Source organism: Acomys minous, assembly GCF_964271855.1.
Source record: "Acomys minous genome assembly, chromosome: 13".
Taxonomy (NCBI): domain Eukaryota; kingdom Metazoa; phylum Chordata; class Mammalia; order Rodentia; family Muridae; genus Acomys; species Acomys minous.
The window spans coordinates 102,120,666-102,133,441 of NC_140495.1; the positions used below are offsets into that span (position 1 = coordinate 102,120,666).

The 12,776-nt window shown below is 51.1% G+C and overlaps 1 protein-coding gene across 8 annotated transcripts in view; it reads right to left on the minus strand.

The window, feature by feature from the left end:
• The window catches only part of CABIN1 (calcineurin binding protein 1), a 126,682-nt gene that overhangs the window by 62,068 nt on the left and 51,838 nt on the right, over positions 1 to 12,776 (minus strand). For 6 of the 8 annotated variants that reach the window (XM_084753124.1, XM_084753120.1, XM_084753122.1 and 3 more), the window contains 3 exons: positions 12,241 to 12,501; positions 10,563 to 10,714; positions 8,512 to 8,690 (listed from right to left, as the gene is read on the minus strand). In XM_084753124.1, coding sequence (XP_084609250.1) covers positions 8,512 to 8,690; positions 10,563 to 10,714; positions 12,241 to 12,501 — 592 coding nt within the window. The remainder of the gene's footprint in view (positions 1 to 8,511; positions 8,691 to 10,562; positions 10,715 to 12,240; positions 12,502 to 12,776) is intronic. The other 2 variants (XM_084753126.1, XM_084753125.1) reach the window with 1 other exon arrangement.

Sequence of the window (12,776 nt, forward strand, 5' to 3'; positions counted from 1 at the left end):
TGGGGCAAAAGGACAGGGATGCTACTGAGCACTGTTTCCTCCACTCCTAGAAGGCCCTTGGCAGGGCAGTCTTCTCCTCACCAAGCAAGAGACAGTACGTTGAAGAAGGCTAGAAGTTGGGGAGACCTCTGGGAGAGCAGGGTCAGATTCTTTTTGAGTGGGGCTCCTACTCAGGTTGTACCCTCAGGAAGGGACTTACCCTCCCTGGCCAATACTACATGTTTCTTGGATAGCTGAATTCAGCTTGGTCCCAACATGCACAGTGCACGGCTCAGGCACACTGGTAAAAGAAACTAGGGAGTGTACAGACCCATGGGGCTAGGGCATCAGCTGAGAGCACACAGCTAAAAGCTGAGCGTCAGCCCTACCTCTTCTACACAACTGCCATGCTACAGACCTTACCTGGGATCCTGCAGCTGAGGGTCCAAAGGAGGCAGACACTGAGCACTCAACGTGCTGTGGCCTTGCAGTGCTGTGAGTGGGTGTTTGGCTAATGCTTCTAAAGCAAAGACTGCTTGCTGCCCTGGTGGCCTGCAGAGGACCACATGTGGACAGAGGCAAGTAGTGGTCTCTGCTGCCTGTCTCAGCCACCAGCTTCATCTCTGAAAGGGTCCTGGGACAAAGCCTGTAGGGTGGCCTGGACTTGAGACAGCAAGATACCTACAGAAAGTCTATCTGACTGAGGACTATCTGATTCAGCCCATGGGCTGGAGAGATGGCTCAGCAGTTAGGAGCACTGGCTGCTCTTCTAGAGGATCCGGGCTCCATTCCCAGCAGCCACGGGGCAGCTTGTAACCATCTGTAATTCCTGTCCTAGGGGATCCAACATCCTCTTCTAACCTCCCTGGGCACCAGACACGTATGCAGTGCACAGACATATACTCAGGTAAAATAATCATATTCATAAAATAGATGAAAAAGTTTCAGTCAGCTAGGTGCAGTGGCTCATGCCTGTAATCCCAGCACTCAGGGAGGCAGAGGAAGGCAGATCTCTGTGAATTCAAAACCAGCCTGGTCTACAAAGTGAGTCCAGGACAGCCAAGGCTACACAGAGAAACCCTGTCTCAAAAAACAAACAAACGCAATTGGTCACCCTTCCCTGGGGGAGTGAGAAGAATTACAGGAGACTGACACACTAACTAAGTGGGACCCTTAAGAACCACACACAGCCCAGTTTAGCCCGAGTCTCAGAACTTGGGGGTGTACTTTTCTGAAGAAGCTGCCTGGTGGTCAACAGGAAGATGACTGGCACCAGCAAGTAGGCTACAGGCTGACCATGAAGTTCTTATTTAAAAAAATAGAGGCAGGTGGATCTCTGTGAGTTCAAGGCCAGCTCGGTCTACAGAGAGTTCCAGGATAGCCAGGACTATTACACAGAGAAACCTTGTCTCCAAAAAATAAAAATAAAAAAATTGCTTACATGGCAACTTTTCACAGTAAGGAAGATTTGGGGCAAGATCAGAACTATCTGATCCCCTTAATCACACAAAAGCACAGGAGCCATAGCAGCCTGCCCTCTTTCAATCCTGAGGGGGATGCACGGAGGCTGGGCACCTGGTGATGAAGCCCTGGCACCCTCCATCCCCAGCGTAGGATCCAAAGGAATGAGAGCACCACAAAGAGGGAAAGGGGCTGGCTTGGTGACAGAAAGGCAGCTTGTGCCATCAGCTCTGAGAGGAAGCTCTGTTTTGAGTCCTTCACCCAGTTTAATTATGCTTACCACCACATGATGAGCAGACAATCTGACTGAGTTTCCTTATGAGATGCAAGCTTCCAGGATCTCCTTGAACGTGAGCCACTTGCTCCAGGAGTCAGATTACAATAGTTCTTGTTTATTTTCTAAGCTTAGGCCAATGAATATGCAGAAAGATACATGCAACCATACCATCAGAGACAGAATTGGCTCTGACCAGTAAACCTAAAGAGACCAGAATGTCTACCAATCAGAAAACAAGTTTCTAAAAACCACACACTCAAGTAGAATCAACATTCTGAGAAATTTCCAACTAAGCAAAATCCATTCTAGCTTTGCTAGCCAGCCACCAGGAAAGGATGGGTCCACCAGGGACAGGCCTGGCCGTGGGAAACAGAGGTGCCCATAGGCACTGGGCCCATAGGGAAACTGAGGAGACTGCAAAGGCACGAACAAGAGACATCAGAAGCACAGAGGCTCTGTTGGTAAGAGAGAAGCAAGCAGCAGGTGGGTGGCAGGGCATCATACTATAGGGAAGCAGGTTGCATTCTCACCCTGTTAGCTACTTTTCCTGGGTCAGTGAAGCAATGCCAGACCCTTCAAGCTTCACCTTGCTCAGACTGCAGTGCTGGAAGCCTGATATTCACAGGGAGGAGAAAGTGGCTTCTCTATGTCTCTTTCACTCTGTGTCTCAGGTCAGGAGAGACACTGACCAGAGAGAATTCAACAGGCGTCTCACATTCCTAAGGTTAGTGAACAGCCTGCTCTGAACTCATGGCTAGCTGGTGTACTTCCCAGGAAGGCTCTTTCAATAAAAGACAAGGAGAACCTGTGTGTCTGGAGCCAAACAGGAGTCCCTGTGACCCTGTCACTCCACTGCTTCCAGAAGAGATCCTGCCCTCTTAGAGCACAGCTGTTCTCCCAAGTTCTTTCCCCACACAAGCCTTTGTGCCACCTCACCACCCAGCATCCCGACACTGCACAAGCCTTTGTGTCACCTCACCACCCAGCATCCCGACACTGCACAAGCCTTTGTGTCACCTCACCACCCAGCATCCCGACACTGCACAAGCCTTTGTGTCACCTCACCACCCAGCATCCTGACACTGCACAAGCCTTTGTGCCACCCTAACCACCCAGCATCCCGACACTGCACAAGCCTTTGTGCCACCCTAACCACCCAGCATCCCGACACTGCACAAGCCTTTGTGTCACCCTCACCACCCAGCATCCCGACACTGCACAAGCCTTTGTGTCACCCTCACCACCCAGCATCCCGACACTGCACAAGCCTTTGTGTCACCCTCACCACCCAGCATCCCGACACTGCACAAGCCTTTGTGTCACCCTCACCACCCAGCATCCCGACACTGCACAAGCCTTTGTGTCACCTCACCACCCAGCATCCCGACACTGCACAAGCCTTTGTGTCACCCTCACCACCCAGCATCCCGACACTGCACAAGCCTTTGTGCCACCCTAACCACCCAGCATCCCGACACTGCACAAGCCTTTGTGTCACCCTCACCACCCAGCATCCCGACACTGCACAAGCCTTTGTGCCACCTCACCACCCAGCATCCCGACACTGAACAAGCCTTTGTGTCACCTCACCACCCAGCATCCTGACACTGCACAAGCCTTTGTGTCACCTCACCACCCAGCATCCCGACACTGAACAAGCCTTTGTGTCACCTCACCACCCAGCATCCTGACACTGCACAAGCCTTTGTGTCACCTCACCACCCAGCATCCCGACACTGAACAAGCCTTTGTGTCACCTCACCACCCAGCATCCCGACACTGCACAAGCCTTTGTGTCACCTCACCACCCAGCATCCCGACACTGCACAAGCCTTTGTGTCACCCTCACCACCCAGCATCCTGACACTGCACAAGCCTTTGTGCCACCCTAACCACCTAGCATCCCGACACTGCACAAGCCTTTGTGTCACCTCACCACCCAGCATCCCGACACTGCAGGGCTCTCTAATCCACAATGTCTTTGGTCCCCAAATCTCCCCCAATATCCTGTAGACTGATAGTAGTTATCCCAATCAACAGCCCCTAGAGAAACAACCTTCTCTCACGGCACCACCTAGGATCGTGCAGGTCCAAGCAAAGCAGGGGTCAGGGCACTCTCATCCTGACTTTCCCCATGGTGCCCTCTTCCATGCCTAGCACACAGCAGGAGCTGCTGAACTGCCATCATCACAATGGCCTGAAAGAGGTTCTTAGAAAGGTTAAAAATAAGAGAGCGGAGCAGGAAGGAGGCAACTGGCCATCTCCAACAGCATGCACTCCCCTGAGAGTCTCTCCCACTTTGGGCAGGTCTATTTACAGGAATACGGAGCACCTATAAAAGCCAGCCTGCCCTTCCCCTAGGAGGGCAAGGTGAAGACCAGGGTCAGGACAGACTAAAGAATCATTTGCAACCCGGGGGCCCTTAGTAGTCAGGGCACTGTGAACTACAAACACAGGACCCACCTCAGGGTTTTGGGTACTGTGCACAATCTACAGTTTTTACACTTTTTCTCATACAGGGAATTTGGATCTTAAGACTCTGTTGCCTTTTTGTTGTTGTTTTAAGAACGAATGAACAAAGCAATGGAAATCCAGGCCCGAACTACCTGCCAGGCAGGGAGGCAGGAGAACTGCGGGGGAGAGGCTACCACTGCCTTTGCATCAGGCCAGAACTGGGAAATGGGCAGCTGGCAGAAGCCAAGCATAGCACATCAAACACACATTCTCGAAATCACAGGACCAGCAGACATGAAGGTGCTCCTGGTCACAGGGGAAGCAGGGAGCCGGACTGAGGGCTGAGCATGCGGTCTGCACTGTTCCCTGAAGCGAGCCGTGACAGGTGCAAGCAGAAAGACAGCCTGGAGGACAGAGTGTGGTCAGGGTTAGGGGCAGCACGGGCAATATTGGTGAAGGCAGTGTGGGTGGACAGGTGAGAATGAAAACAAACAGCGCACAACAGTGACAGAATGGTGAGTGAGGATGGATGGCCATGAAGAGGGTATGGTACCCTAGGTTCCCTATGAAGCCCCCCTCTACAACGAGGGGTATGGGGCTCCTTGGGAGCTCTGTCCATGCAGATAATGGGGTTGAGTGGGCCACACCTGCAACTCCCTCCTCCTATTCTTTTCCCCTCTGCCAATACAGTCCACAAAACTTGGCTAACCAAGCCAGGCCTCTAGGATACGGAACCTCACATCTCCAATATTGGCCCTTGGTTAACCCCACTTCTCAGCTATATGAGTGACCTGAGCCTACCTCTTCTGAGCTTACAGGGCTGTTCTATGCGACTGACATATAGTGCTGCCTGAAGACCTGGGTGGATTTGGGCACACGCTAGTTAAAGAATCTCAGACTAGCCACAGTACAAGCCCTCTGACCTCTGAGAAGCCCTTCCTGGGTTTGAGATTCTCAAGTGACATGGAGCATCACAGACAAACAATAAGGCTCTCCATCCAACAAATACTGCTATTGACATATCCTGCAAGTCAATTTACCAATCAAATGAAGGCAAAAGCCACTTAGCAAAGGCCCTATTCCAAACACCTTTCACTGAGGCACCGCCAACCAGGACAGAAACCGAGCACAATCTGTGAAGTGAGCCTCGCACTACCTGGCCAGGGAAAAGACTTTGACTCTACTCTTTCAGCTCTGCCCTGACACACAGGAAGGCTGGCCTGCTCTCAGCTTCATTTTCTTTTAGGGATTGAAACTCCGTAACTGAGAGCATGGTGCTGCGCTCAGAAGCCTAACTGCTCACACATGCACACATGTGCACATACCTGCACCAACTAGCATGTGGGGCAGAACAAGAGTCTAATCAACTATTACACACTGCAATGACTGGGAGCCCCTTAAAGGTTACAATGGACTTCGCATGTCTCCCTTTGCCTAGGCGGGAAGTCTCAATGTAAAGTATATGGGCCAGTTCCAGGAGACACACCTGAGGAAGTTAGTTGAGTTGGGAGAGCAGCAGCAGCAGCTGGACACTCATCTACCCCTCTCCCTCTCCATCTCAGTCTGGTCAGTCTAGGGTGCCCTTGGGACCTGGCTGCTGTGGCCTCAAGGGCCAATCCCAAGGCTCTCGCCAAGTGTGATAGGAAGTGTTCATCTCTAGTGCAGGCAGCACAGTTCAGACAGGGAAGCTGGGTCTTGGATCGAATGGCAAGTTACCTGTCTCCACCTGATGAGTCATCTGGCGCTGCCTCCACATCTGCTGAGGCCATACTTGAGCTAGAAAGTTGGGGTAAAAACCGAGAATACTCCAGGGCCTGGGCTTCTCACACTACGAGGTATTACCCAGTTCATGTTCACTGGTGACCTCAAGAACTACAACTAAGAAGAGGCCAGGCTGTGCAAATACTTTTAAAACCCTTGAGACAAACAAACAAGGCCCTGTCTAAGGAAGTTGAGCATGTAATCGATGGAGCTAGTTTGGGATTCAGCCGTCCACTGACTTCCAGGGCCTGTACTGCCCTTGCCCCTCCATCTGACCTCAAATGACTCCCTACGCCATGTGGTATCAGGCTAGAAGCACCTATCACCCTCCTTGTCCTGGGAGGTGACTCTGACTCAGGAGGAAGTGTTACTATCCTGCCTTTGGTCATGGAGCAGGAGTAGCCGTGGGTAGTGTGGCTTCAAGCTACCAGCAAATGCCTTAACTTGCAATCTGCTCACTACTGTCTAAGGTCTGGACCTTTCCCTAGGAACTAGGGAAACTGGTGAAAAGGTCACCACAACATCTGAAGAGTGTGGTTACTTTTAGGGCTCTAATTATTTTCTTGTTACAGACATCTCTTTAGGGGTGCAGAGGGTGAAGAGGCTAGGGGTTCTGAAAGTGCAATGCTCTCTATACACTGGAGCTGGAGAAAACTGAGGTGTGGAAACCCAGTGGCTCCACAGTTAACAGGAATCATTTTTGAAACCCCTGAAAGTATATCTGAACTTAATTGTCCTGCCAACTTCCAGAACAACTAATTGTTAGGTTAGTCCCATAAACTTGTCATGGCCAGCACCCAGGTCCTGAGCTCTGCAGCGGTTTCCTAATAGCTCTATGGTCATTCATTTGCACACATGGGCTAGCAAGGCCATCAGTGCCAAGTGATGACATGGGCTCCTCTGAGGCACTCCTGCCTCCCTCCTTCCTGCTCCTAGAAGCACATTCAATCCTTTGAGCTGGCAGCCAAGCCCATGGTACGTGCAGTCTCAGCTGGCTGGGGTTGGGGGCTGGGGGTCAGGCTGCAGAGCTGGCACAGGCTTTCCCAAGTACAGGAGCGCATGCCAGGTTCACATCGACACTGAGAAAGGTAGTTCCGTCTCCTGAAAACTCTGGCATGGTGGCTGAATCCTCAACAAAAGTATCTACCAGAAACTCACAGAACAAGGGTCTACTCTTACTCTGTTTTCTTAGTATCTTCAAAAGTCAATGGTTGAAACAGGGTGGTCCTCCCAAGTAATTTGAATTAACTAAGAAGAGGCAAAGGACATAAGGAGATGTGCTGAGCTGGAAACTGGAGGGTCTGGGGATCAGTTTCTCTCATTTTTGCTCTGGAGATATAAACACACAATGACTTTTCAAAGACACAACCCACTGGGAGGTAGTGCAGATACAGCACACACACAGAATCTCAGTCCCTTCTCAACACACATACGGTAGCCCCAACCAAACCTAGGAGAAGCTCAAGTGTTCTGCTCTCTCAGGTAATCACCAAACACCAGCCCCAGAGGAGGGGAGCCCTAGCCACGGTGTCGTCCTTCCCTGGAGCTTTTCTGAAACTGCTCTCAGCGCAGCAAGCTGGAACAAACACCCATGCTCTCCAGCGATCTGTATACAAGGCAGCCCTCAGCAGCGTTCTGGAGCCAAGGTAGCATAAGCCCTGCCCCCTCAGCTCTCTGCTGGACCTCAAAGTGAGAGCTACCATGGCACCAGAGAATCCATCCTTCTCCTAAGAACCACCTGGCATGGGAACACAGCCCTGGCGCCCATCTTCCTTACTCAGGAGTGTCCCATCACCATCTTGGAGGGCAGAGCACACCCTGTTTCCCCACAGCCCAGATGAGATGAGTGCATGGAGTGAGGGTGTCTTTCAGCAGATCACCACTTCTCTAGGGTTATACTTCAATGATCCTCTGAGTCCATCAATCCGCCTGCCCCAAGTACTCTGCACCGGCTTGTTACTGTACAGGTGAGAACATGGAAAGAGCAAGCTATGGGCCAGCATGCAAGCCTCCTACTGTTAGTAAGGGATGTGACTAAACAGTCGCCACCTGCCTCATCCCACATGGAACAGCCTTAGGAACAAACGGTCCTAGCTGACTCCACCAGCATCCCATCTGGATGCCCAAGGGTGACAGGGTTAGTATTAGTTATGGCCTACCTACCATCAAAGGACAGAGCCATGACAATGAGCTGCAGACAGATGTAGGCCACATGGAGAGCGGACAGTGCCAACAATCACTTCCAGGCAGCCTACAGGGTCTTCCAAATGCCACTCAAAGGTGTCAGCACCCCAGTTTTGCAGGTAGGAAAATACAAGCTCAAAGATAGCTGCCTGGGCCAGACCTGCTCCTTCTCTGCCTCCCAGGTAGCAAGCAGGCAGATGGCGACTCTGAGCATGTCTTGGAAGCACAAGAAGCACCGTGAATCCATGAGGTAAATGAACGTCCGCAACATTGCCCGTGTCACCCCAGACCCAGCACCACCCTCACCAAAACAAGGCGACAAATAAAGTCGCTCAAGCACCCTCCCCACAACTGGTGTGCCGCCCTGGGCACAGTAGGGAGAACAGGGACTATACCGTCCGGCGTCGCCTGCTGATGGGGTTTTTTACATTTGACGTAATCGTGGTCAATCGGAGTGGCTGTGTAAGGTGGGGATGTCAGACCTGGGCCAGAGGAGGAGGGGAGGGAGGCTCCGGGGCCAGGCAGTGTCCCAGCTGAAGAGTGGGAGTCCTCATCCACCAGGCAGGCCTTCTCCCTGTGGGGACAGAGGTACAAGTCAATGTCCACATTATGATAAAATAAGTGCGTTACTATGGGTCAGCACCCTGCCCATACCTTGAGTAGTCCCTGTCCATAGCAGCCCCATAGCCTCCAGCCTCTAACTGGATGCTGTTCAACCTTTCTGGCCAGGGTCTAACAGCATCTGGTCTCAGGCTCAGGAGATCTTGCAGGGGAAGTGACAAGCAGTTCCTCAGCAAGTCAGAGCTTTCTGCAAGACAGCTCAAACAGCCAATCCCTGACAAGTGGGCAGGTACAGTACATACTACTGCAGGCTTAGACATGGTGAGGGTTTTTGCTACAACGCTGGTAAGTGGGGTGGAGGGCGTAGAGTTACCCTTCATGTTCATGGAAATAATCACAGGGTATCCACTCTATGCAGCAATAGTATGGGCTAGGGAAAGGTGCCAAACAGCATAGATAGACGGTGTCCCAGGCCTAATGTTGAAGACAGAGCAACTAAAACAACACCTTCAGTTGTTCCTTTCTTTGTTGAAGTCTGAGGAGGGGGCAAAACAGGAGAGTCAACCCGTAAACCTCCACTAGTGCCAGGAGGAGGGAGAGGAGAGAGACAGCCCTATCATTTGGGTCAGGGTCTGAGAGAGAAGGAAGTTCAACAGTGGAGATGGCAGACAGCCACAAGGCATTGTGGAAGGTTCTTCAGAACCCTGTGAGAAATCAGTGTCAGGGAAAGCATGCTTACACTCTGAGCCAGTCAGCACTGAAAATAACAGCAAGCATCATAAATAGCTGTGCCTTACTCAATTTATTTATTTGGTTTTTTTAATTAAAGGAACCTAGAGGGGTACCATAGTGGCAGAACACTTGCCAAACATACCCAGGGCCCTGGGTTCAATCCTGTAGTACCACAAATGCAAATGAAACTTGCAATTGCATGTGTGCAAATATATAGAAAACTATTTGAGAAATTAAATTGAATAATGGTCAAATCTGGTGACAAGACAGGATCTGTCATATTTAAGTCTATGTATGTGTATAAACATGTCTGACTTCCTTAATTACAATGTAGTCATATATTATTTGTCTAATTAAATTTTCCAGGGCAACATTATGATCAATGAAAACCTCTCAGAACTGGAAAACAGCTGTCTATAGAGTACACTACGCCAGCCGCAGCAGCCTACCACCAGGCGTTCATCTCTCCCGTTGCTTGTGCAGAACTGAACACTGCTCATTGGAGACACAGGCCATATGACTACCAACAGCCATGAACCGGCAGTTCTCAGGGTCAGGGTCAGGGTCAGGGCCTGGGACCAGCTTCCTCTGCTGGGTCCTGCAAAATCCTCAGCCAGGTGAGGCCTCAGAGGTGGGAGGATTGTACCGAGCAGCAGGATAGAAACAGCAAAATAGAAAGTATCTGGGCCCCAAAGACAACTTATATCAGGAAACAAGTGATCAGTCCCCAAGCAACTGAGGAGACTGTGCCAGGGTCCTACTTCCCTGCTCTCTCTGGCACCGAGGGAAGAGGCACACTGGTACTCTAGAGAGCGGGCCATCATACACGGGGCCTCAGAGGTCACCCAGCTGGGCGTCTTGGGCAAGAGGAAAAAGTAAAACCTAATCTTTTATTATGTTCTGCACAGAACAAGGCTTTGTTCCACTGGAGCAGGAGGGAGGGGCTGGCTTCTCCGCAGGACTCACCCTTGAAGGGAGGAAAGCACCAGCCAATGCCATAGAGTCAAAGATGTGACAAACACCCTCCCCCAAGCTCACGAGAAACAGCTTGGACCGCAGGCACAGACTCTGAGTTCCAGTTTATCCAGCAGCCCTCCTCTGACACCAGCAACAGTTAATGAGCCACCCAGGGTCCCTTCGAGCCAGCACTCACTTTTCTGAAGCTCTGGGTGTATTCTTCTCCTCGCCCCTGGCAAAAGGTCCTTCTGCTGCCTCCTTCATAAAGCTGACCAGGACCTCTGCAGCAACCCCAGAATCAGGTTTGCCCAGGAGCTTCAGGATGGACGCATGGAGCCGGAAGTACACCTAGAACAACACCTCTAGGATGATAAACAGCCTGTTGCATGCCAAGGCCTGCTCCACAGGTGAGGCAGCCACACTGGAAGCAGGCTGCTGGCCTGGGAGACAAGCCACCACACAATGCCTGCCCTTTTTAGCCTTTAACACCCCCAGCACAAATAAGTCCTGAGAATTAAAATGGATACTGTCAGCATTCTAACTTTAACTTGTACCTAGTAATCCAAGCACATGATGGTGAGACAATGATGTAGTAACAGCCAGGGCGCACTGCCTGATCTGACGGAGCCCAGGATAGACTCAATCTTGCTAAGTAGCTGGGGGTGGTGTGGAACTCTTGACCCCTGTCTCAATTTCCCAACTGTGCTATTTTGTTTGACTGTTTGCTCACATGACTGGCAAGTATGACAAGGAGGGTCTTAGGATGGCTAAGGAAGCAACATGCTGACCAGTGTCATTCACTAGCGAACTGGACGCCACAGTCAGAATTGTAAATCGTCTCTAACTACACCTTTAAACTTCAGCCCCTGGAAACACTCCTGAGAACTCTGATACAAGACCCAGCAGGCAGGCACATGCTTCCTCACACTACCCTGGTAAAGCAACAAGAGGCCACGCCCACAGAGAGGCTTTTCAGGGGACAACCGAAAGGCAGGAAAGCTTACCAATGAAAATGTGAGCTACAAAAGTCTACAACAGTATTCCTAACACAGTGATAGGAAAAAACACCTAGACCTTCAAGAACATAGCCGAACTATTAGTACAGATTAGGTGGGGTGGGGGGCAGGACCAGGGTTATTGGGGACTTTCATGTTTTATATTCTTAGAAATTGTATGACTCTCTTAAAACAAACAAACAAATGAATACATATATAGAATTTATAATCAGGGGAGTAAAAAACAAAAACAAAAGCCTGTGCCTATAGAAGCAGGAAAATAACAAGAAACAGATTCTGCCTAATCTAGCCCCGTGGGTCTGGCTGAGGGTCAGCACTCACAGAATAGTGCAAGCCTTCACCAACCGTAATCTAGAAATCATGCAAGTGAATCCTGGCAGTATAGCATTGCTCTAGTGCTGAGCAGCAGTGGAACGAATAAACAAATGAGCAAAGCAGAACACAACATTCCATGACCAAGAGCAGCCTGGTTTTGCCCTGGCCTGACCTGCTAAGGTAGGTGGTCTAGGCCCAGACAGACTGAGGTCTCACTTGGCCTATCTGCACCTAGGGACAAGAGTGACCACCCACCACCCCCTCCTGCCAGGCAACAAGTCTAAATGCCTGTGCAGCTATGGCTACTTCCTTTGAGAAATGAAAACAAAAAGCTCACTCTCTCCAAAACAATGGCAAGCACTCTAAGGGAAAGAGAGAACAGGCTGCTTTAATTTAGCTGCACGTGAAGCTGCTGCGCACAGAGATGTTATCGGTGGGGCTGCTAGGGAGCCACTGGGACTGTGGGCTCCATCCCCAAGAAGCCGGAGTGAGTGGACCCTCCTGCCCTGCTATCCTACCCTGGGCCCGCAGCAGCAGCGTTACCTCCAGGGCCTCCATGGCCAGCTCGGGCGGGTTGTGGTAGTGGATCTTCTTAGGGTAACGCGCAGCCTCCTCATGTAGGTAGTGGCCAGCCTGCCGGTAGTGCCTCAGGTACACAGTCGGCGGCTGCTGCTGCTTCTCGGCCACCTTGCCCAGCATGTAGTGAATGAGCCATTCCTCCTCATCGCCATCGCCCTCACAGCGGGCTGCAGATGTGAAACAGTGCCTGGCTGTCTCCAGCATGCTGTCACGCCGATCCTCCATCTGTAACAAGATCACAAGCCTGCAGACTGGCCTGAGGTGCAGTGCCTGCACCTGCCCAGGGATCATCATTTGCTTGGATGAAGCCAGCTGACTCGTTCACAGATTTACGCTCCTCTCTCAGCAAACCTGAGACCCAGGACTGTTGCCACCATTTCACAGCTGCAGACAATGAGATGTGGAGCCCAGCAGCTCCTGAAAAGCACGCAAGGTCCAGAGCTGGACTTAAATTCAGGTCATTTCTCATCAGCTTCTTCCTGGAGCATCGAACAGTGTAA